The sequence below is a fragment of the Cynocephalus volans genome, chromosome X, assembly GCF_027409185.1.
Source record: "Cynocephalus volans isolate mCynVol1 chromosome X, mCynVol1.pri, whole genome shotgun sequence".
Lineage (NCBI taxonomy): Eukaryota > Metazoa > Chordata > Mammalia > Dermoptera > Cynocephalidae > Cynocephalus > Cynocephalus volans.
This window is the reverse complement of record NC_084478.1, coordinates 80436280-80462558: the sequence shown is the minus strand read 5'-3', so window position 1 is coordinate 80462558 and position 26279 is coordinate 80436280. Positions and strand designations below refer to the sequence as shown.

Sequence of the window (26279 nt, the reverse complement as noted above, 5' to 3'; positions counted from 1 at the left end):
ATAATTAAAAAGAAAAAAAAATAAGGCTGTGAGTCTCTTACCGAATAGCCTCCTTATAATGCATCAAAGCTTCTTGCAGTTTTCCCTGCTGCTGTAGTACACTTGCTAAATTTGAATGGGCAGCAGCAAACTCAGGGAAGACCTATAAAGAATCAAGATCATAACTGAGGTTAAAACAAAAACCTCTAAAACAGCAGTAATAATTTACCACAACCTTAAGAATTTTCCTCAAGTACCTATATACCCCTAAATTTCTCTCCATCTTTTCTAAGTCTACCCATTCTTCAAGGCCTAGTAGCTCAAATTCTACCTCTATCTCTATTTTATACCTCTGCTAGTTTCTAACATGAGATAGACCTCTCCTCTTCTTAGTTTATGCTGACCACTTCAGTACCACCAAAATCTCTCTTCTAAACTCCTACCACTCCTACTAACCACACAGCCATCAGGTGCTGAAATTATATACTTATTGGTAACTTCTCTTGAACCGTGGCTTACTATTTAATATTTTGTGCAAGCCTTATCTATAAAATAATGAACTCTGAACACAGAGATTTTCTTTTCCGCATGGGACCTCGCATTATACCTTAGGTTCTCAATTATTGGTTCAATGAAAAATCCTCTTTTAAATGATTCAACCACAAATAAAAAACAAAAGAAAAAATAAATAATTCAACCATTATCTATTTTTACAAAAGAGATGGATGGCATGGCAAACTTAACTGCTTTCCCTCTATATCACTTAGACTAAATACTCAGCCACACCACCCTCGACATACTTCTAATGCTTTACGATACAAGCGAACTGCCTCTTCAATGTTTCCCTGTTCTCGTTTGATATTGGCTAGGTTATTCAGAGAGTCTGCATGGGTGGGACACAGACGGAGAGCTGTATTATAACAATCTTCTGCTTCAGCAACCTAGAAAATGAAACAAACTATTAAAAAACTATACAGAAGAAGAAATCACAGAGCCACCACTGATATTGTTCTAACAATTCTAATTGCTTAGTTAAGCCTAATGGCTGATAATACTACAGAAATGAATATTTTCTGGTATTTCCCCCCCTCAACCAGAAGTCCATAATAAACCAGTCTACCACCTCAATACTTAATAACAATATGTACAAAAGAGACTTTCTTAATCCTACCAGATAAAGAAATAGACTGAGTAAAAATCCTTACACTGCCCTTCTCTTTGAGAGCATTGGCTAGGTTGCAGTAAGCATCAGGGAAATGTGGTTGCAGTTCAATAGCTCTCCTGTAGGTGTCTATTGCCAGATCTATCAGGCCTTGCTCATAGTATACACAAGCCAGGTTGCCGTGTACCACTGCATGATTTGGACTCAAGCTTAGGGCACGAAGGTAAGCTGCCACGGCTCTGTAGAAAAACAACAAAACACACATGCAAACACACAAAATGCAACTAATTTTTAATGGATGCTTTGTTACAATTAATTCATGCTACACTATACCAAAATATATCAATTAATTGTAGTCAATCACAATTAATTCATGCTATACTACACTTAATCTCAAATTAAAACCACACCTTTATAATATGTATTTTTACACTGAGAAATTTTCTATTCTCACATAATCCTTTGATGACAACAACAAAAAAATTTAAAAGTTGGGATTTAACATCATGAGCAGGGAACAACAACACACTAGAAAAGGAAAATGTGTTTCAATGGGCCACTATCATAATTTCAGTCCAAACTCAAGTGTGAATACAACAAAGACTGAAGAAATTTTATCAAATAGAACATTCTCTCACCTGTCAAAAATGCGTGCCTCTTTCAAGACATTCCCTAAATTGATATAAGCATCCAGAAAATTTGGGTCAAGGGTGACAGCCTAAAAATTACAAGACAGAGCAAGTTAGGATTTTGGCAGATTAATTTCCCAATTGCAATTTTTTATTCTGAGACCACTTTAGACCTCCAATTACATTTTCTAGTATAATTAAATCTGATTTCATCTTTAAAACCAGAGCTGGCTGGTTAGCTCACTTGGGAGAGCATGGTGCTGGTAACACCAAGGTCAGGGGTTTGGATCCCCCCCCCCAAATCAACAACAAAAAATACATTTAGTGCTCTTTCATTATTTACAAACCTCAGTGTTATCAAAATAACTTCTCACGTCTCATGTTCTCATGAGCAAAATGGGTCCTGAAGGGAAAAATTAAAAATTGGATCTACTCCAATTTTATTGAGCTGAATAATTCTAATGACTGGCCCTATTTTATTCACAATTAAACCAGTCTAACTCTTCTTTAAAAAAAATGGCTGAAAGAGGCAGCAAGCTCTTACTGACAAGGAAATACATACTTTAGTTGTATACATACAACTGTATACTCTTAGTAAGATATATAATTAGAGCTCTATACTCAGTAAAATATATTACTTCAAAGAGATACTAATCATTAAATGATGTCATCCAAATAGTTCTAAAGCTGTCTTAAAATATGGCTGGATGTATCTAGAGCAGTGATTCTCAACCCTGGCAGTATATTAAGAATTTACCTCCTAAAAGGTGTCTGAGCTCTATCACAGGCCAATTAAATCAGACCCTCTGAAGATGGGGCCAGGAGGACATCCATATCTTTTACGAGTTCCTCATGTACAACCAAGGTAGAGAACCATGATCAAGAAAGGTACTTTGGGTTGGCCAGTTAGCTCACTTGGTTAGAGCATGGTGCTGATAACACCAAGGTCAAGGGTTTGGATCCCTGTACTGGTGGCGAGCCACCAAAGGGGGGGGGGGGGGGACAAAAGGTACTTCCACAGTGTGGTAAATGCAAATTTCAATCAAAACATTGAAAAGGTAATGAGGAATTGTAAATATACTAATGATTCATAAAGAATACTTACTCTTCACTTAGATAGCAACTCTGTAGTAGACAGCACAATGCACTTAACTTAGATTGTCTATAGTGATAGATGTCCACCCCAAGAATGTTTTTAACGTTTTATTATGGAAATAAAACATAACAAAATCCAAGGTCTACATTATCCATCTTCAACAATTCATAAATCATGCTCGATCTTATCTATATTCCAACCTACTCCTCCCTTTCCCGTGTGTGTGTGTGTGCGTGTGCGTGTGCGTGTGTGTGTGTGTGTGTGTGTCTGTCTGTCTGTCTGTCTGTCTCCCCCCGGTAAGGGGATCATAACCCTTGGCTTGGTGTCGCCCGCACCGCGCTCAGCCAGTGAGCACACTGGCCATCCCTATATAGGATCCGAACCCGCGGTGGGAGCGCTGCTGCGCTCGCCACGGGGTCGGCCCCCAAATAATTTTGAAACAAATCCAAGACATATCATTCTATTCAAAAATATTTCAATATGTATTTCATGGACAAGAATGCCTTTTCCTCCCAACATATCCACAATACCATTATTGTACCTAAAAAAAAAAAAAAAAAAAAAAAAAGTCCTTAATATCAAATATCCATTCAGTGGTCCATTTTCTGATTGACTTTGAGTCAGGATCCAGATAAGACCCACACAATTTGTCAACGTCCCTTTCTGAGTTTCTTTTAATCCTTTAAAAGCTTAATTCAAATCTTCATTTTTATTCCTGCAATTTGTTGACAAAATCAGATGATTGTCCTATTCAGCTTCCCAGTTTGGATTTTGCTGATCACATCCTTATGGTGTCCTTTATCGTGTTTCACTGTTCCATGTATATCCTGGAAATTGGCAGTTATAACTAGAAGCTTAACCAGATTTGGGGTCTTTTGTCTTTCTGCAAGACTAGTTCACTGGTGGAATTGTTTACTTCCATCACGAGGTACACAATGTCTAGATGTATCTCTCTTTTTGCCACTGATAAATGTCTAAATCTATTAATGGTGATAAACCATCATTCCTTCTTCATTTATTAGCTGGAATACTAGAGAACCTTCCCCTATCAACTACTGGGTTACCCTGAGAGTCCAATTCATACAGGAGAGGGAAAGACAAATCCTTTACTCTCCTTTAAAATTTTTAAATTTATTTTTAATTGACAAATAATAATTGTGATATAAATGGGGTACAATGTGATGTTTTGATATATGTATATAGAAAGATTCAATCAAGCTAATTAACATATCCATCACTTCAATTTATTTTTTGTGGTGAGAACATTAAAAATCTATTTTTAGCAATTGTGAAATATACATTAACTATGGTCACCATACAGTGCAATAGATCACTAAAATTTATTCTTCCAGTCTGACACTTTGTATCCTTTGATTACCATCTCCCCTTTCCCCATCCCTTCTGGCTCCCCCCTGTCCCCAGCCTCTGGTAACCACCCTTCTACTTTCTGTTTCTATGAGATCAACTTTTTGTTTTCTTTTTTTTCTTGCAGCTGGCCAGTACAGGGATCTGAACCTGCGACCTTAGTGTTATAAGGCTGCACTCTAACCAACTGAGCTAACCGACCAGCCTAAAAAACAGTTTAATTACTAAAGTACATTCTCAACGCAAAACTGAAAACTGTCATATCATATACCATCTAGTGAACAATACTGTCCAAGAAACAAAGATATGTGAAAGGCCTATTATTTAGTTCTAGTAAAAACATTGTGCACACATAAGCACTTCATAACTATTAATTTAATGACTAACCTTTTCAAAGTGATGAATTGCAAGCCAAATCTCTCCTTGAGCATTGAAAACACAGCCAAGATTACTCCAAGCTACTGCAAAGTTCGGTTGCGTCTCAATTGCTTTCAAATAACATGCCTTAGGAGGGGTTAATGAAAGAAGATGGGAGGGAAAGGAGGTAAAGGGAAAGGGGAAAATTTGTAAAGGGAAAAAAAAAAGATTGGGGGAGGGGGGAAGAAGGTGATATCATTATTCCTTCTCTGACCAGCCAAAAGTGACCCTGCAGCATAGGCTCGCTTGCGCCAAAACTAATGCGCTGCCACAGCTGGCTGCTCCTGCGCCTGCGCCACCAGAACCCAAGTGCAAACCACCATGTTCAGTTCTGCCAACCAATGACCAACCCTTACGCTAGGACTTATCTGGGAAGTCAAGTTGCTGTAAGACTCTAAGCTGGACTTCTCTTGTCCAAACACCTAAGGGCTCTTGTTGTGTTTTCAAGTGATATCTAGAAGGTACCACTTACGGCCAAGTTTTCAAATACCTCTCATCATTTCCCAAAGTGTGTTCTACAAGGTGTTAGGTATCACTGGAAAAAGGATTTCATGATCAAATACATTAGGAAAACAGAATATAGGTGTCTTTACTATAGGACTTCCCTAGACCTTATTAGCATTAAGGTGTTCTTCTGAACTTAGTTGACCATGGAACTCTTCTTTCATTGGGCATTTTATTATAATACTATGTATGAAACACATTTTGGGAAATGCTGCTCTCAACAATAATGTTCCTCACTAACATCAAAACTATGCTACTGAGGAGAAAAATGTTTTTCTTCCAACTCAAATATCATATGCCCAGGCTTTAAGTTACACCTTCACAATGCCTGTCTCCTAAGGAGGACTGAAGCTAAAACCTCACATGACAGGACTGCACCTAGGTTGAGGTCCCTGTAATGCGAGCGCAAACATCGCTTGCGCAACCTAACAGCATCGCACTGCGCAATCGCTGCGAACTGCTGCGCTACATAGAACACCCCTAGACGCAGCAAACGGCCAACCAGATCCATTAATCTACTAGACAGGCCCATAGAGAATACTTGTTTAATGAGATTAGTTGGACTCGAGGTATGTTAAAACCCAATTTTATCCAAAAAGGCTACAGAATAGGACTGAGGGAGCCAGTCAATCAGATTACTCATCTAGTCAACCGTTCACAGGGGCTCATTTGCACGCAATGCGCATTAACGCTGCGCAGCCTTTGCGCTACTGCAGGGTCACAGCGCATCATCAGAAGAGCAGAATGCTGCAATCCAAACAAAGAAGAAAAAAGGAAAAAAAATGAACAACAAGAAGAGTTAGAAGCTTTTACTAGTAAATTATCTCTAATAATTTTTAATATCTTAATTAACTTTTACTTATCTTTGACAGAATTGTGGCTATAGTATAAAACATTCTCTTACATAACTTGCTTGTAAATAAAATTATTTTAAGCTGTTTCTGAAGCCACAAGACAGAAGATTCAGGCATGGAGGCAAATTGTTTTGCTGTGGCAGTTACAAACCCGTTACCATATTTCTCATCATGTGACTTTTCGGTGCGTTCCTTGCTGGAAGAGGAGGAGGAGGTTGTGTGTCTGCCCTAGATCCAGGCCTCGAGCTCCCTTCAGCGAGGCACCTTACGCATGGAATAGGAGGTTTCACCCACCTGAAACCTTCTAAATACAATATCAATGGTGAAAAACCAAAAACAAGAGAGAAAATAAAAACAAGATCATTAGTAAAAGTTCAACAAAGCAATTGAAATTCTTTGGATGTCTATTACATATGGGAATGAGGACAGTCTCAAGTCTGTAACATGGGAAACATGCAGAAGGGAGAGGGTTAATCAGGACTATTGCATACAGCAGGGATTTTTGCTGGAAGAAAGGCTCTTCATTTTCTACAAAGACAACTTAATTTTGCTTCCATCTACTAGGAATATGCTGGCTTGAATCTTCAAATGCACTGATTACAAAAGAAATACATTGCATTTCACTCAAGAGTATTTTCTTGTTTACTAAGTTCTCACAAAAAAACAGAATAACATCTTTCAAACTAGGTGTCTCCAGAGCTCTGAAATAAAGAAGTCAGCAACCTAAGGCAGGCGCAACGTCTCAGCCTAAACCGATCTCTAAAGCTGCAGTGAAGTGCAATTCATGTTAGCTGTCCGCTTGGTGGGGTGACAATTAATGGGAGCTTATCAAATATTTGTTCTATAAATTACCAATTAGATTTATCAGCTAAGATTGAAATCAATTATAATTCATTAGCTGGAAACCTACATAGGTTAATCCAAAGTGTCAGCAGAATTTATGAGCTATGCACTTTAAAACTAGTGCCTTTTAATATTAGACGGTGCTGAAAAGCCTTCTCCCTCCCTGGATGAAGCAGTCAAACAGACAGCTACGCTGCGCATACACTCCACGCATTAGCATGCGCGTGGGGCTCAGAGCAACAGGTGGGAGTTTCAGAAGCATTCTGGTTTCTCCCCACTCCTCACCCCTGCAGCGCGGTTGCGTAAGGTGGCTTGTAACAAGACAATTGCATTTATAAATTTAATTGTAAATTATACCAAAAGCTTTCATTAACCCAACCTGGTGTTCAGATTCATTATTTGGAAACACAGAATGCTAAAAGCCACCTTTCCACTTTGGCAAGTTTTCTTTCGATCAGTCCATTTCTCAAACAAACCAGCTTTGTCCTTCTGACTTTTTTTTTGAGGTGGGGTGGGGAGGAATAAAAGAAGGAAGTGAGGAAGAAAAGAAAGTAGACAACTAGGATTGGAAAAGAGGAAAAAAGGAACTTGGGGAGGGAGTGGGGACAAGAAGGGGCAGGATGTTCCAATTATTAACATACAATCATTTTAACAGCCTTTCTTCCATGGTAAAAAGGGTGAGGAAGATGAAGGGAGGAAGGTTAAATAAGAATTTTAAATGCCAGTATTACAGGGTAACATTTGGATGAGATTCTTCTCCACTTACAAGCCACAAAGGACTTAGAAGAGCAGCATGTTCAATGGCACCTGCATCATATGGGAGTCGAGCCAAATCACAGGTGCTCTGCTTGTCACCAGCAGGCAAACCTCAGATTTGAAGGAATGTTATTTATTCCCACAAAAGATCATGACGGAGCCCACTGTTATAAAGATGATCTAGCTCAGCAGAAAGGCTCCAAAATGTTCAGGTTCTTGCTTTACCCCCAGATTTAGAACAGGTATGCCAAAGCCTGGCCCTGCTCTAGTCTGAGGCGATTCATGCCATCAGTTGTCCTCAGTTTCATAGGACTGTTTTGTGAAGATAGCTCAATGAAGAGTTGAAGACTTGGCAAAAAGTACAAGTTTTCATAACACTGATGTTTAAATGTGTTCTATCAAACACCTACCTTGGCTTCTTCCAAGCGACCCAGGGCTTTGAGCAGGTTCCCCAGGTCACTGCGAACACAGTACAAATCCTAGAAATCCAGAGATACTCTGTCATTAACTATACTCTGTTTTGTCAATCAAAAATATCTTTTTTTTTTTGGCAGCTGGCCGGTATGGGGATCCAAACCCATGACCTTAGTGTTATAAAGCTATATTCTAACCAACTGAGTAACAGGCCAGCCCCTCAAAAATATCTTGAGATCACTGTTATACATCTAGCTCTGTCATTTTATTGTCAACTAAAGATAATCCTTGCAAACTTAACTGCAGAACCGCAATCCCTCATCCTCAATTCCAAATCCCAAAACTCATTTAACAGTTAAACCTGACCTGAACTGACGAGACTATTTATGAATACTTTTATCTTTTACTGCAGAAATATAAATAAATGTGTTTCACTATCAGGTGCTGCTCCAGACCTGGCTGGGTGTTTTACATATGGTATTATCATCTTTCTAAAATCCTAAAAATTCTGAATTTTGAAATACATTTGGCCCCACAGGTTTCAGATAAAAGACTACATGATCTTACTAGAGCTTCTCCCCTCCCCAAATGTTAGTCATGTCTTTAAAAGTTATCAAAGGGCCAGCCTGGGGCTCACTTGGGAGAGTGTGGTGCTGATAACACCAGGGCCACAGGTTCAGGTCCCTACATAGGGATGGCCGGTTAGCTCACTTGGGAGAGCATGGTGTTAACGACACCTAGTCAAGGGTTAAGATCCCCTAAACGATCATCTTAAAAAAAAAAAAAAAAAGTTATCAAATATTTGTTCAACTGGTGGGTCCAAGTGCAGTGATGTTTACAACTAATTGACCACAACCAGTTACAGATTTCTTTGTTCCTTCTCCATTCCCACTGCTTCACTTGACTCACCTAAAATAAAATTTTTTTTAAAAAAATTGTTTTTTCAACTACTTTATTCAAGTTTATGATGAATCACTCCTATATCAAGAACCAAAACTTTTCCACAGTGGAAAAAAGTATTTAACAAGTGATTACACATCAGTAAACCTACCCTTAGGCTGTCAGGCATATTTAGAAACCTTGACTTCATTTCACTATTAGGCAGAAGATTACCATCCAATCAAAGCCTCAATCCTGGCACCTGCCACTAAATTACTCATTAGTATTAAGTGCCATTAGAGTTGAGTGGATGAATAATGAAAAGCAGTTGACTCTGCTTTTTATTAGGAGCTCAATTGTGTTGCTAGTCATCTGACTCACCAGTCCGTTCATCAGTATGAGACACTCATCAGAACAGTGAGCTGAAATTTTTATTTGCCCTATTTTGCCTTTGTCAGTCAAATCCAGTCAACAAGCACAAACAATGGCAATAGGGAGTATGCTTATCATTTCTCTGTTCCATGAGTGAAAGAGCCTTAAATTAAGCCCTAGAAAGTGAAATTTTGTCAACTGTGCCAAAGAATTATATATTATTCTCTTTGCAACTGTTTTATGGTTTCCAGAATGAGTTGATTCATTTTACTGATAAACAGCTTCTGTGATTGTATATTATCATCCATTAGGTGAACCAAAAGTCTGCCAACAAAGTATAGGCTGCCACAGAATACTCTTATGGTCAATCATACTGAGTCAGCTCCATGATCTACTTGACTCCGTACCATCCCTCAAGCAATGACTGATGTTTTGGGGAGGATATGGTTGTCTCCCATAACCTCAATCACAAAGGGCTAATACTAATCCTTAAAACACTGTAGGTACCATTAACCTTACTACAGACTTCTCCTCCTCTAATTAGTTTAAGCACTTTTTAACCCTACTTTTTATTAATACTCTCAGAATTAATGAATTCTATAATCTTGCTATCTACTCTGTATGGTTTTTTCCTACATTTTAGGGGTTAACCTCTTGATTTGGCAGACTATGACTGAATAATCCAATCTTTTCATACAAATTCCTTCTACTACTTGAAAATTGTGGTTATACATCTTTGGACTTTTACCAATCCCTATGCCTTTTCTGAGCCATAATAATCAGAAGTCTTACAATAATTCTCCAACAATGGCAGTAATGGCTATACATTTTAGTCAACTGTTACATAATTTTACCTTCTAGTTTCTATAAACTATTCGATGGATGGCATCCAAGTCTATACTTAGTTATATCATCTAGATCCATTACAACATACTTAATCAAGTTAACACAATGCCCACAGTTAAAAATAGATTATCTTCAAGATTACTATAAGATAACCAATAAGGCAGTTTTAGAAAAAGGTAAAACATGTCATATTAAATATAATAGTGAAATCCAGGTCTCCAGCTTGGGGATCCAAACCTGTATGCATGAACAGCTAATTTCTAGAAAATGCAAGGACACCACCATTCTCCCAAAGATCACAACCTAAGACATCAAATTCTGCTTCATCTGTCAAAATCACAACAATGTCTGCTAAGAGAATTACATTTCTCAAACCTGGACCATTCTATCCATCCCAGGTTAATACTTTTCATGCAAACCTTTATTCAGTTCAATAATTTGCCTGGAACTATAGGAGAAAAAAATTACTAGAATCCTTATCATCAAGAGATTTACAATCTAGATGGAAAAACAAGGCACACACATACTAAATGCTCACGCAAGTGTAAAGAATTTTAGAGAAGTAGATGAGTTCATAGGAGAAGCTGAAGCTGAGCCTTGAAGGATGAGTAGGGTTTTAATAGATAAAGGAGGAGGGCATTGAAAAAAGGGAAAATACTATGAATAAAGGTAAGGAGATGGAAATGAGTAACATTTTCCTGTATAACTATCCCTCCTAAGATAGCATGTGTTTCCTGCCTTTCCTCCTAAAGCCCCTCACCCGAACTGCCCACAACATCTGTACACATACATACACACGAAGTAAAATCAGGTCGATAAAAACCTACAGTAGTTTTCAATTGCCTCTCAAATTATATTCAAACTCCTCAGCCTCTCTTTTCTTTCTAAATCTTCCAATTGACTCTCCTCTACTACACTCACTTCTTGTTACCACTTGACTCACCACTCCAGCGAAGGACGTCTACTTGCTATTTACTTTCCTACAGAATGCTTAGGTTATAAGCACCCACTCAAGGAAATGATTAATACTCTCCAACAATAATCATCTGAGGAGCTTACACCTTTTTATTTCTTTTATGGGTTGGGTCCTCTCTCATATTATAACCCACAATTTCCCCCCCAACACATCTCCCCAATTTCTAATGAAGCACTGTACACACAAGAATCACTCAAATATTTTAATGTGACATTTGCATGACAACCTTAACAAAAAGTAGAACAGAGAGGAATAAAAATATATGGTTTTCTACAGTTCAGCTGTATTTAAGAGAGGCTCACAACAGTAGTAAATAATGACAGTAACACGTGAGGGTCAGGATGCCGGTAGCTCTCAGTGCTCTGCATCGACAATTGAAGCAGAAACAATGGCTCAAAAACCTATAGATTCAGAAGCAGAGCTGCTTAGAGCACTCAGGGTTACAGTCACTATACAAAGGACAATTTCATGCATAATTCATAAAAGGGAGTGGCAGATATGGGTAATTCCAGTGAGCCATCATATGAAAGAAGACCAGCTGCAATAGCGCTTTCAAATAAAATGAGCTAAAAATTTAGCGAAAATGTTAAACCATCCCAACATTACAGAAGACAATTCAGAATGTAAAAATATGAAATAGCTCTGTCTTAAAAGTAATTTCTATAATCAAGTCACAGAGAGTAACTTCTAAATTGACATATCAACTTAAAAAGATACACACTGCTGAAAACAGGTTACCAAGAATACTACAGCAAAACCAAAATAACCAGAGTTTCTTTAACTATTTTTCATAGAATGCCAAGTGCATCTATGATTCAGGCCCACAATGCACTAAGGATGCATTTAAGGACTGTCAACAAGAACACAATGTAAGTAACAGACTCAAGATTCTGTCAGTACTGATGTGACAACGGGCATTTGACATTAAGTTTAAATCCAGATATCCTGAAATAAAACATAATCACTATGGTATATTTAGGGTGAAATTAAGGAGTTTGCACAATCCCATTTTCATTCCCATTTCATTTCATTCAGAGAAATAAAGAAGCACCTTCCACTAGAAGAAACATAGAACCAGATGGGAACATATGGCTGTTTAATGCCTTCAAGAGGTAATCCCATGATTTATTTTAGTGCCATCTCACTTCTTTGGTAGGGCACGATGATAAGCTCCCTGTTAACAGGTTAGATATTAAATAGCATGGTTCCACCTCCCACTTTAGTCTGCCCTTCTCAACATACTCCTACAGTTTGGTATACTATCAGCAGCAATGACTGCTCTACTACACACATAGGCAACTGGAAGCCTAAACCAAGGAGATCAGAGGTTAAAGTTGGTCAGGACAGCTGTGTAAAAGGGCACAAGTAAGTTTATACTTAATCAACAAGTGAAAGCTGGAACCAGCCCTGAACCTTGATGCAAATGGGGTCCAAGCCCCAGTAGCAGTACATACAGAGTTCCTAAAACTTTTTATGGCTAACTAGTTAGATAGTACTGCAATAAAAATTACAAAAAGTCACTCAAATTTACATATATTACACATTGAGATCTTTGAAAGGATACACTAGAAATCAGTTTCATTGGGGACCTCCAAGAAGGGTAACTGGAACTTTCCATTGTATCTATTCCAAAAAATGAATAAAAAAATAGAAATTAACTGAAAATTAACTGGAAAAAATAACTGTTAATAGATGCCATGATGAAAATTGATTTTACATCTTTGAACAAACTACTAAATTAAGCTTCAGTTTCCTAACCTATAAAATGGAGATTAAGGGACAGCAAGATATTTTCAAACTGTGCTCAAGGGCTGCCCTAAGGGGTGGGTGCCCTCTGGGAACATAATCGCCTATTTATCTTTTACTTCTTTTCGTTCCAACATTTACTTTGAAGATATTTGGGCTCAGGTTTTGATATCAACGTCACCATTACTAGCTGTGTGATCCCAAGAAAGTTACGCAACTCCTGAGTCTGTGGTGTTTTGTTTTGTTTTTTTTTTAATTGGTAAAATTGGAAATAATATCATCTAAAACTTTGAAGGATCATTGTGAGTAGTAAGACTAATCATGTGAAGTAGTTAGCACTGTGTCTGAGCACATAGTAGACTTTCAATAAGTGGTAGCTATAACAGTTTATAATAATTATTAATCACTTCCAGGATAGTTGCAAAACTGAATGTTACTATGTAGCTTGGGAATACATTCATAAACTCTTTCTGGATTCCTATACCCCTCTCTTTATCACTTACCTCTTAAGTTTATATATACCTTCCCTAATTACATAAAAATTTCTGAGGACAAGTCTTATATTTTTGTATCTTTCAGATACCCTAACACAGTACAAACTTAATGTCTGCCAGCTGGGCCTCGCTTGTTCCCCCGAATACATCTGCAACTTAGACAAAAAAAAAATTGTAAGAACTAATCAAAAGGCTGATGTGGACACTATCACATTAATTCTACCACTTCTAATTATGTTGAAAGAAAAGGGAATAGGATACTGAGGAACAAATTTTGAAGTCTAGTTTTCATGTCACTAATCTATATACCAGCACCTTGTTTTAACTATTTATATTACAGATTAGAACTTTATCCACCATTCCTTGAAAATCAATTAACTGCTGCAAACACCTATCAGAATTTATACAAAGTTAATCAAAACAGCTCAAAGAAACAATGTCATGTGCCCTGTACTTTATGGATGTTACAAAAATGGATAGTTTCTTTCAATAAGAATCATTTTTTTTTTTTTTTTTTTTTTTTTTTTTTTAAAAGATGACCGGTAAGGGGATCTTAACCCTTGACTTGGTGTTGTCAGCACCACACTCAGCCAGTGAGCGAACCGGCCATCCATATATGGGATCCGAACCCGGGGCCTTGGTGTTATCAGCACCGCACTCTCCCGAGTGAGCCACGGGCCGGCCCAATAAGAATCATTTTTATGTTTTTAATATAACATGCTAGATAAAGCCAATTTTTTAAAAATCTAACACAGACCAGGTCAAAGCAATTTCACCATTTTAAGTGTACATAAACATAAACATTTCTAAACTCTTGACTTTATTACATGCAAAAACCTATTTTAGTTTCTGAGGTATCAAACTGTTTCTGGGTTTCTGTGAAAGGAAAATAACATTAAAATTTTACTCACAGGATTGTACTGAAGAGCAGAGACATAAGCTTGTACAGCCCCTTCCATGTCGCCTGCTGCTACCAATGCGGCTGCCAGGTTAATATAACCATCAATGAAATCGGGTTTGAGACGCAATGCATGTCGATAATGCTCAATTGCTTCCTGCAACTGCCCTCTTTCCTTGTACACATTCCCCAAATTTGAATAGGCTTCTGCCAGAAGGGGGTTCTGTTTAATCGCCAGAGTGCTAAAGTGAGCAGATCTGGAAAAGGCGAAAAGTGTTAATGCATGGGTATGCACGTTACAGAAAAGGAGGCATGGCCCGTATGCAACTCAAACAGTTTCTGAAGAGCCTGTGCTATTGCTAATTACAGAACAACACATTATCTTTTAACTAGTGCACAGCAGGAAAAATTTTGAATATCAAAGTTTTTTTAAAAGTGGAGGTATTCCAGATTGCAAATTGGAAAGTTTTTTCTTATGAGAAAATTCTTACTAGAGTCTTATTACCAAACCGCAACACTGTAAATCATGATCATTAAGATCAAGAGTGAAAATGCAGGGCTGGCTGGTTAGCTCAGTTAGTTAGAGCACAGTGTTAAAACACCAAAGTCAAGGGTTTAGATCCCTGTACTGGCTAGCCGCGTTAAAAAAAAAAAAAAAAAAAAAAAGAAAAGAATGAAAATGCTGCATGTTTGAGTCTTGTTTTCCATTTGTTGATAAGATTTAATGATGTACATCTTTAAATGTCTAAATATGCCATATGCCAGATGACAATATAGTAAAAGGACAAGAACACAAATTCTTCCCTTTTAATTCAATTGATTAGCTAAAAGCAACACACTGTAATAACTTAATGAGGCATTTACAACTTGAACCACACAGATGCACCTCCTACCACAGCATTTAACATCATCATTTATAAGCATTTCAGTCCCTCAGGCTGAAAGGTCTTATAAAGGTGAGACTGAGTGCTCAGATGTACACTAAGAATAATTAACTCACAGAGTTAAGAAAGCAGCAAACATAGGTAGAAAAATCTAGAAAAGATCCCTAGTCATACTGATAATATAACCACCACCACCAAAGGAGAGAGAAAAACTGGCAGCTAGGCATGTCACAAGTGGGCAAGACAGCAGATGTGCGTTGGTGGCTCTGTTGAAACACAGTACTGGAAAAATTTTAAGATCAAACATTTACGTATCATTTTTCAAGCTCAGCACTCAGAGGCAGCAATCACCAGCAGGTACCCCCACATCTCCTACCTGTCCAGCCTTCGACACTGGAAGTGTATAGATGAAAGTAATAAAAGCACACCAGTATTGTCTGGCTCTTGTCTCCAGAGCTGCATGCAGTGTCTTTCAGCTGCCTCAAAATCTCCTGCCTGATATTCTCGATGTGCCAACTCAGCTAACCCTTGGAAGGAAAGCATACGTTTCGTTGGTTCTGGAGAATCATCAAAACATTTGAGGGAAGGAGGGGGGAAAACAAAAAGTTAGAAATGCAAACAAAAAAATGTAAAAATATGGTATATTCAACTTAAAGATGAAAATGCTTGAAACTATGTAAAGCACTAGAGTGTTCTGCATGTTATTTATATCCCCAAGTTAACATCAGGTGCAGAATTGGCATTTTTAAAATTCACCCATTAATACTTTCTTTCCCAAACTAGATAGGAATATTTACTTCCAAATGAGATTACATTTTATGACCAAAAATACTTTGTTCTTTTAAATTATAAATCATAGGTAGCATCTAAAGATTAACTAAACATTATTCCTTATAACTTAGTTAACATACAGAAACAAAATATTAAACGTGTGATTTGGACAGTTGCAAAGATTTAATAATGCCAGAATAACCTACTGGAAAACTTAATACTTTGTTGCATGTTTTACATTGGATTGGGGATGGGGGTACTGGTATCTCTTAACTGAGGTGGGAACACCAGATGTTTTTTTAACTCTTTAAATTACATTGATGTGTTTGTATATTTCACAATTTAATTGTTTTTAAAGGGCAACACTAGAAACAAGCCTAAGGAAAAAAGATCTAAAAGTCAAGTTGCTATTTTTCTTTTTTTTAAAAAGATGACCGATAATGGGATCTTAACCCTTGACTTGATGTTGTCAGCAAGCTCCGGCCATCCCTATATAGGGATCTGAACCCATGCCCTTGGTGTTATCAGCACCACACTCTCCCAAGTGAGCAGGCCCTTCAAGTTGCTATTTTTAAACAGCTGATAAACAAAATGAATTCATTTGTCAAGAGCCAAAATATTTAAAGGGGTCAAACATTTTAAATAAAGACCCAAGATTATAATATCGCTCCTCTACCATCCCAAACTCACAAGACTAAATTAGCTAAATCCCACCCACGCTGGTTTAGCACCAATATTTCCAAAGAGCTCTGGCTTTGACTAAAGGATCAAAACACTGCAAACAATCCTACATAAACCAAGCAGTTACCTACGACTGCAATGGTTTAATTAAAAAAAAAAAAAAAAAAAACACTGAGGGCCGGTCCGTGGCTCACTTGGGAGAGTGCGGTGCTGATAACACCAAGGCCACGGGTTCGGATCCCTATATAGGGATGGCCGGTTAGCTCACTTGGGAGAGCGTGGTGCTGACAACACCAAGTCAAGGGTTAAGATCCCCTTACCGGTCATCTTTAAAAAAAAAAAAAAAGACTGAGAAAACGCTAAAATACAAAATATTTCATAAGGTGTGAAGGAGTGAATAATAAATAAAAGCACTTTGTTATGTTAAGTGACTTAATTCAGATAAAGATAAAGGGTATAGCTAAAGCCCAGAGAGGAAAAAACAAACTACCTAAGTCTCAATTGTAAATAGTTATTTAAACAGTGATATATTACTGGGAATTTGACCATAGCACTTTCACTAGACGGTTGGAATAGGAAACCATGGACAAATTACTTAATTCTATCAAGGTCACAGTGACAAGCTCAAATTTGAGCCTAGCTCCCCAATCATTAGCGCTGATGAGTGTTCTGGATACTCGGGAAAGCAAAGTAAATTTCCTGACAGAATACAAAGCTGACCAGGAACACAAAGAATAGAGACTTGCATCCAAATCTGGGGGAGGTTATTATATCTCTAACAGACACTAGAAAATTTCATTTTAGACAAGTCTCTAGGACTTCCTAGCTCATTTTAACACATTACTTTGTCACTTTTCAAAGCCACTTATCTATTTTAACACTTGAAATGACAACTTCCTCAAATAAAATTACACACATAGAAAAGAGCAAGCTAGCACAGAATCTTAAATCTTTGAAGATCACGGTGGGAGAGCGGAGAGGGGAGCATGGACTAATTATTAATCCCCCTCCCTACAATTATGGATAAGATGCTATTGAAGATTCACCTGTTAAACTGCACAATGTCCAAAAACAGTAACCAAAACCTTGACATATCTCAACTGAGAAACAACCAAAAAAATAACCTCGTGGGAAACCTCAGAACCTCAGCCCAATTTCCCCACCCCCTCCCGCCCCAAATAGCCTCAATATGGAAAGGCAGCTGAAGGACACTCCTATAATTTGATTGTTTTCTTATTTTTAGTACCAAATGCTCGCTACTGAATTGTCTAAGGGCAACCGCCTTGCACTTGTGCAGCTACACTCCAGTTGCTTTACAAACTCTTCAAGCAGGAATGGAAACTTAAAAAAATATATACACCCTATGAATAAAGAGATACTGGGCTAAAGAATGGGAATGGAAAACCCAGAGGCAAAGGAGGCGGCGGCGGCGGCGGCGGCATACATCGAGAAAGTAATACAAAGCGAGAATTGGAAGACCAAGCAGGGTGGTCAAAGCCAGCGGAACAGCATCAAGGTGGTTTCTCCCCCACGGATAGGAAGGGGACCGTAGGGCTGGCAACCTCGCGAAGGAAAGGGTGTGGTTCCCGCGGGCGGGGAGGGAGGACACGGTGGGAAATCCAAGCTCGGGGCAGCGGGTGGAACTGGGCGATGACAAAAGGAACCCCTGGAAATTTCCAATCTAAACCGGGACCGCTCAACCGAAAGAACACCAGAAAGGAGCTGCCCAGCGGGGTGCTGCTCAACGTCTCCTCTTCTCGAGGTTACTTGTAGCACATCGACGAGATTTTGCTAGTCCTTGGATGATGCAAAGTGAGGATATGATTACATCGGAATGGTATCCCCGCCCTAGATTAGCAGAGAAGGACCAAATCTGGCTAAGGAGAAAGGGCTGGAGGGGGAGGGGGAGAAGAAAAAGGACAGGCGACAAACTGGAATTAGGGGAGAAAACGGCTGCGAAGGAGAGCGAAAGGGTAGGGATTCCAATGCAGCCCATTCCGAGGCATTCTAAGTGCGCACATGTGGGTAGAAGCGTCCCGAGAGAGTAAAATGCTACATTTATGGGATTACAAAAAAAAAAAAAAAAAAAAAAGGCAAGCAAGAAAGAAATATTTGAGGAGCGGACGACAGCGGAAAACCCGATAGATGCGGGTAGACCACGAAAAGCTCAGCAATGCCACTGATGTAATGGCGATGGTTAAAGGGAAGGGAGTGATGAGAGACAGAGGACGGCGCGAGACCCCAAAGGGGCACCTGCCAAGGTAGAACGGGACACCGGTACCTGTACTGTCGGCCACGTTGCCCACGGAAGACGCCATCTGGAGCTTCTTCAAGGGGAACGAGAAGGGGGTAACTAACTCCCGCTGCCGCCACTACTGGCAAGAGTGTTTCTAGAGGTAATAGTAAGAGGGCAGCAGCCCTACCAGGATTTTGGAAGGCTTATGCGGCGGCAGCACTTACTGGCTTCGAACCTTAGGAACTCTGGTTGGCTGTCTACCTCTCGCCGTCTTGAAATGGCGGCGACTGCTCCTCGGCCGAAACAACACGGACCGGAACTACTTTCTGTTACAATCAAGTACCCGCGCGGAGGTGGCGAGGTAACAGCGCTACCAACAAAATGACTATGTCGAGGTACCTAGCTCTTATGTAACCTTCCGCGCAGGGCTCATTGCGACAAACATGATTGTGTCGAGAGCGCATGCGACAACCCTGTCAACCCGACTCCCGGTTAGGGCACTCTAGGGCAGGAGTGTCCAAGTTTTTTAAGAGTGAAGTGAAAGGTTTAAAAAAAAAACATGTGATTAATGCATTTTTGCCAAAGTGGTTATAGTCTGTTTCCTAGCCAATAATGTCGATTTTAATATAAATGCCGAAGGCGTCTAAAAAGGTTTAATCTGCTTTATTCCACAAAAAATAATTACGAGGCTGATGGATCAATTCTGAGCAAATAAATTCTAATGATTGTATTTCAAAGACTGAAGTATTCTTCAAAACGGTGGGGAGAGGGTTCCGATTTGAACACCTCTTAATTCTGACTCCAACCATTGATTTAAGCACTTTGATAAAAAAGATTGATACTTTCACAGGGCCAAATGTACCCCAACATCTCCAATTTTGGCCATATAGCCCGAAATTTCAAAATCATTTTGGTGTTCAGATTTCTGTCCACAATAATAGGGCAAACGCTTGATAACTCAGGGACATGCTGAGAGTTTGCACTCCAAAAGCAGCCATGAAAATTTAAAGATTATTCACTTTCAACAAAATCCATGACTCTCCTCTGAGTTGTGACTTCATTTCCACCAAATAGCTCTGCAAATCGTCACAATTGGTGATTCCGCTGAGCTCAAGGCAGTTCAAAAACGGTAAATGAATTCGCTTGTCATCTGCCTAAACCACACGTCTAGAATGAGTCATGAATTGCCTCTACTTCCTTGAACAAATCAGTTCTTATGATCCTCCTGCAGTTTCAAGTCCACTGTTCAGACATTTTGTTACATTGGTATTAATTTATACCTAATCTCTTGTTCCAGAAAGGATTTAAGGTAACTTGCCACATCAGCAAGAAATTAAAACAAGCCACTGGAGGCTACAAATTGGATCTTAGAGCCTTTTTATTTCTAAAAGTCCTTGATCTAAGAAAGCAGTTCTGCTTCAATTTCTTTAAGACAGTCAACAAACTGTTAATTATGAATATGAGCACAGGGAAAATTCATAATGTTGCTAATTTCTTCCATCCTATAATCAAAAGTCACGACATACAGTAGAAAAGACAAAGTTCACTACACAAACCCTCCTGGAAATTGGGCACCAACCTCTTCTTATAATTTGATTTATCTGGTAAAACCCCACCCCTCACCATAAGTGCCCCATCTGTGTTGAATAAACTCACTTTTCAACTTTTAGAACAGACTTCTCCAATTCCATGGGCAGATATTTAAGCCTTACTGATTAGTTGGTGCTAGCTAATTAAGTAAAATTCTTCTTGTTAAATGCCAGGTCGTACTCCCAGTCAGGCAAGCTATTTGGCCCATAGACACTTGTGATCTAAGGTTCCTTAACCCGAGAGAAGAGTCACAAGAAGTTATGATACCTTTTGCTGGGGGAAAGCTGGAAGGTGGGGCTCACTGTGGCTCAATAAGGAAAAACTCCTGTTGTAGCCTCAACAACTCCATCCAGGTATCTGCTAGGAATAGTACCTGGAGGGTTTGGCTTGAAGGACTTATTCATTGAAACTTCTTACCTTTTTCAGCCAATCAAGTAACATTTACTAGAGTATTTATGTGCAAGGCACTGTGGGGGACAGAAAAATGAACAAGACAAGATCCTTGCCCTCAAGGACCTTGAAGCCTAATGAGGTAGACACAAAAAGCCACTGAAGAGCAATACAGAAGAATATTATTTAGGTGATAAAATACATTGCTGTCTATACATTTCTGGGGAGGAAACAGTCACTTCTGGCTGGAAGGGAGTGACAAAGAAGACTTGACTTGCGTATTGAAAGAAGTGCTTTTATATTTGTATGTTTCTTCTCTTTCACACTGATTTCTGTGTTTTATTTTTCTTTTCCCCCTTTTATGTGCAGCAATTCTAAATTAGAATTATCTGTAAATAAATCAACTGCTTCTCAACCCCAACCCCAAAACTTTGTCATCCTAATAATACCACTAATGGTGTATTAGTTTTCTGTTGCTGTATAGCAAATTACCACAAATCTAGAGGCTTAAAACAACACACATTTCACAGTAGTAGTGCCAGTGCTGGACAATGGAGCAGGACACGCACTGGCCACTGCCACAGCACCGCTACTGCTGGGAAATGGCTCCAAAGGTTAAAACAAGCTGAAAAGGGCCGGCCCGTGGCTCACTTGGGAGAGTGTGGTGCTGATAACACCAAGGCCACAGGTTCGGATCCCTATATAGGGATGGCTGGTTAGCTCACTGGCTGAGCGTGGTGTTCACAAGACCAAGCCAAGGGTTGAGATCCCCTTACCGGTCATCTTTAAAAAAAAAAAAAGAAGAAGAAGCTGAAAGAATACATAGATGCAACATCGCAGGCTCTCCAGATGTGTGGGGATAATATCCCAGACAGAAATTGATCTTCCTGGATTAGGTAACCAGTCACAATGAAGAAAATTAGTCTTAAAACCTTGCAGAAATCTTTTAACCTGAATAAAAGTAAAGAACAAAATGATTTCACGGTAGTACAACCATCACTAGCCAGTGAATTTGGAAAAGATGATTCTTTATTTGGTAGCTGTTATGGTAAAGATATGGCCAGCTGTGATATCAACAGTGAAGATGAAAAAGGTGAAAAAAATAGATCAAACAGTGAAAGCCTAATGGGTATGTTAAAAAGGAGGCTTTCTGTAAACCAAAAGCAGAAAGGCAACGGGAGCACACCCACTGTGAGCTCTGCCAGGTGAGGACTCCTTCTCCTCTCCTCAGCACCAATAGTCTCTAAAGACCAATAGTCTTTAAAGTGTGATGTGACAGCTCAAACACTAATAAGATCCACTTCCTTCCGCAATCACTTTCATCCTACCCATTGGCTTCTTGACCTACACACTCTAAGGAGACGCGGATCAAAATGGAGGTGAAAGTCAAAGTCTTGGTTTATTTTTCCAATCCAAGTCCAGCACAGAACAATATTCAAAAAGATTTTTATAATCTTCAGCCTGAAACTGTAGGCAGAGAACAAAATAATTCATTAAAGAATTCAGAATTGCAGAATGGAGACTTGCATCTTCACCTCGATGAGCACCTGCCTGTAGTTATCGGACTTATGCCTTGCCTTGAGATTACGTTCAGCCTTTAGATGAGAGTCTGTATCCTTTGCAAGGATCTTGTGGCTATCATCTGGACATTTCTTCACCCGTGGAAGTTTCTTCAGTTTTTTCTCACATGGAAAGGAACTCTCTTCCTAAAAATGAGAATCAGGTAGACCAGGACCTAGTTGTTGCCCCAGAGATCTTTGTGGATCTGTCTGTGAACGGTTTGTTCATTGGCACCTTATGAGTCACATTGCAGAGCTCAAGAGCAAGTCATGATGATGTTCCTCTAGTCTCACCAGTGCTACCTCCAATGCAGAATAATCAAATCCAAAGGAATTTCAGTGGACTCACTGGCACAGATGTGCATGTGTCTGAAAGTATGAACTATCATTTGAATTTTGATCCTGATTCTGCTCCTGGGGTTGCAAGAGTTTGAGTCCATGCAAAGTACTGGTCCTATGACTGCCATAAGCCTTACAGAAGAGCTGGGAAAACTTGTAAAATAAGGATGGTAGTGAATGCCAATCACACACTGAGAGGCAGAAGGGAAGCTAGCAAATGTGCTAGATGGTTCTTTTCTTGTTCAGGATAGTCCTGATGACCATTATCTTGCAAGCTTGAGCTTTTGCTCTCATGGTAAAACACCTCACACTAGAATTGAACACTCATATCATAGGTTTCGCTTTTATGAACAACCAGATGGGAAGGACTATCAGGTGATCTAATTGAACATTCAACCAGGAACTCTGAAAATGGAGCTTTTTGTTATTCAAGGTCTTGGTTGCCTGGATCTGCAATTTACCCTGTCAGACTGACCAATCCAATACTGCAATTCACGCAGGTTTGTTCTTTGCAGTACCTGTGTCATTCGTTTTATGTCAGCACACCAGAATAGAATTATTTCAAAAACTGGCTTTCCCAAATAAAATGAAGCATTATTTACAGGAGAAGCATTGCTGAAAGATTATGAGAACCCTGCATATTGCACTTCGGGATCAAGAAAACAGTTTACAAGCTTACATTGCTATCAAAATATTTTGCCGCCATCACTGTTTCAGCTTTATGTGTAAAAGAGTAATCAATTTGTTGAGGGGTAAAGAAGTGTTGGCAAGGTGTCTTGAGTTTATTCTGGTTCTTTTCCTTCCTTCCTTCCTTCCTTTGGGATCAAGAAAAAGAGATTTTAAAAGTTTACAAGCTTACATTGCTATCAAAATCTTTTGCTGCCATAACTGTTTCAGTTTTATGTGTAAAAGAGTAACCAATTTGTTGAGGTGTGAGGAAGTGTTGGCAAGATGTCTTGAGTTTATTCTGGTTCTTTTCCTTCCTTCCTTCCTTCTTTCCTTCTTCTTTTTTTGGTGGCTGGCCAGTTAAGGGATATGAAACCTTGACCTTGGTGTTACAAGGCTGCACTCTAACCAACTGAGCTAACCGGCCAGCCCTCTGGTCCTTTAAAAAGGAAAGTCTTGAGGATTTAGAAGTGTGACTTATCTTTCATCAATGGGCAAAATAATCACAATGTGAATTATCAGTTTCTTCATAATCTGCCCCCACCCCCGTCATTTGCTGCTATCCGCTGTGATTTTTATGCATTGAAAGCACATTTCATGTGTATCTAACCCGAAGTAAAGTTGAATAAAACTTTTAGAATAAAAATTGTTGTCTCTTTAAATGGCCCATTCTCAAAAGATAGTGTTGAAAAAACATACCTATGCGATAAAACACAGAATTTACATATACACTGAAAATGATTTTTAATCGTATACTTTAGAAAGATTTAGAATGATGAGCTGATATAATCTTGGGTAATAGAACACAGATCTGCAACCTCTTTTTTTTTTTTTTTTTTTAAAGATGACCGGTAAGGGGATCTTAACTCTTGACTTGGTGTTGTCAGCACCACACTCTCCCAAGTGAGCCACCGGCTGGCCCTTGCAACATATCTTTTAGAACACCCTTTTCTAAATTATTCATAAGGTTGTGCTAAGTTTTTGGTATGAACATTTGAATTTTTCTGTTGCCTTCATTTTCATCTGTGGTTTGTCTATTTTTTAAAATGACTTTACATTTAAAAATCTTAAGGAAATGTATGCCACCAATTTAGGAAATGTTATCTTTTCTGTCATTAAACTCTGGTACAAATTGGAATAACATATAAAGACAACTAGTTCTACTAGATGATCTAAAGAAATACTGGATGATCTTAGATTCCTATAGTTGCAATTTTTGTGTTATGTATACTTTCCTTTGGTAAATGTTTTATATTGATCTCATTAGCTTAGTCAACATTATCTTGGGTAGAACTTGATTATACAGCTATTTTCATAACTAGATTGGATTCTCTTGCAACATTAAAGTTTATGCAAAGTTTAGGCTGGCTGGTTGGCTCAGTTGGTTAGAGCACAGTGTTATAACACTAAGGTCAAAGGGCTTGGGTCCCCATACTGGCCAGCCAACAAAATAAACAAACAAAAATTACATAAAGTTTGAATTTATTTGGATAAAAAGAAAACTTTTTAAAAAGAAAAACATTATTTTGATGTTGGATTTATATTTTTCTTTAATGTACTCACTATTAAATATCCTAGAAATGACCCCTGCCCCAAAAGACTCTAGTTGAAAAATTGTGGAAATTGTGGAGTATTATATGAGAAAAATATTAAAACCATATTGTATATACCACATATAACGTTTTTTGCTTGTTTCTTTTTTTTTTTTTTTTTTTTTTTAAGGAAGACTAAAATATTTTATTTTCTACAGTGTAGTTACCTACTAAAGCATAATTTCTACCTACAATAATCCCCATTTCCACCAAAGATAATCAAAGTACAACTAATTTGTTTACAAAGTAGGTTCAGTCTCATCAAACTTGCCCTGATTTTTTACATAGTGCAGTAAGAATAGTTGTATAGAGCAAGACCAACTTAGCATAAGTAACTCCATTTTGCTGTTTACAAGTTTCCCACTTTATTTTTGATGACTTTAAAAGTGTTTACTTGGGGAGTCATTGGACACACCCACTTGCCTGTGCAAATCCATGAAATAAACAACTTCTGGCAAGAAAGATAAGCTACGACCTGCATGTATAAAAAGAAACTGCTTCTGCCTTAGCCCGTGGTCAGTACTTGCTTGGACTCATGGACCGTCACTCTGCTGCACTGATTCACTACATCTACCCTCAAGCAGCCCGAGTCTGTGAACTTAAAAAGGGCTCCTCCTTGAACCCTGCCTTGCAAGATGCAGACTGTGCAGACCCCCAGCCAAGCAGCATGAAAGACTGGAACTGATTCATTAACCCCTTACTATTGGCTGCTTCCTCGCCTTGAATGACTGAGTTTCCCCCTTCTTATTTTCTTTCTTCTTTGATTTTCCCTTGTTTGAAGTGGGAATTTGTAGATTCTTCTTTGTTGATCTCTGTGTGCTGTGCCACGTTACTGAGTGACAGGGACAGTACTCAGGAAATAGCTCCTGGTGAACTCCACATAATTTATAGGTGAATTGAGTTTGTCTGATTCAATCAAGCTTGACATTGTGGAAAGACACAATTGTGGTCACATCGAGTTAATCATCACCTCAACTCCATGCCCACAACTGTAGAAATTGATCATATATGCTCTTTTGTAGTCTGCTTTTCTTAAATTTAAGAATTTTATTTTTTTTTATTTTTTTTTTTGACTGTTTGTTTTATTTTTATTTTTATTTTTATTTTTTTTCATGTTCCAGAATTTTTTTTTTTTTTTTTTTGCTTGCTTGTTTCTTTTTAATTTAGCTAAGTCTCAAGTAATTTGGAATCATTAGTTAATCATTTTTTCTCTGAATCAGTACTCATGAGGGATGGTTATCCCGGCTATTTCTTATTTTGAAATGCAGAGTGTGTCCTCATTGCACAATGCTGTAATGTAGTGTTTTGGGATTGCCTTGTCCAGAAATGATTCCAGTTGCA

General features: G+C 38.6%; 2 protein-coding genes and 1 pseudogene across 4 annotated transcripts in view; 1 reads left to right on the top strand and 2 right to left on the bottom strand.

The window, feature by feature from the left end:
• The window catches only part of OGT (O-linked N-acetylglucosamine (GlcNAc) transferase), a 34250-nt gene extending 15140 nt beyond the window's left edge, over positions 1-19110 (bottom strand). The window contains exons 1-9 of one of the 3 annotated variants that reach the window (XM_063083865.1): positions 18848-19110; positions 15491-15671; positions 14244-14487; positions 8016-8084; positions 4619-4735; positions 1780-1859; positions 1185-1380; positions 780-920; positions 42-142 (exon numbers count right to left, since the gene is read on the bottom strand). In XM_063083865.1, coding sequence (XP_062939935.1) covers positions 42-142; positions 780-920; positions 1185-1380; positions 1780-1859; positions 4619-4735; positions 8016-8084; positions 14244-14487; positions 15491-15671; positions 18848-18884 — 1166 coding nt within the window. In that variant the 5' untranslated portion in view covers positions 18885-19110. Of the gene's footprint in view, positions 1-41; positions 143-779; positions 921-1184; positions 1381-1779; positions 1860-4618; positions 4736-6164; positions 6265-8015; positions 8085-14243; positions 14488-15490; positions 15672-18847 lie in introns of those variants that run through there. The other 2 variants (XM_063083866.1, XM_063083867.1) reach the window with 2 other exon arrangements.
• TAF1 (TATA-box binding protein associated factor 1) overlaps positions 15582-26279 on the bottom strand; it is a 132276-nt gene continuing 121578 nt past the window's right edge. The window contains exon 41 of the transcript XR_010022386.1: positions 15582-15641. The gene's annotated coding sequence lies outside the window, so the exon portion shown is untranslated. The remainder of the gene's footprint in view (positions 15642-26279) is intronic.
• LOC134368064 (suppressor of cytokine signaling 6-like) lies at positions 21692-23299 on the top strand (annotated as a pseudogene).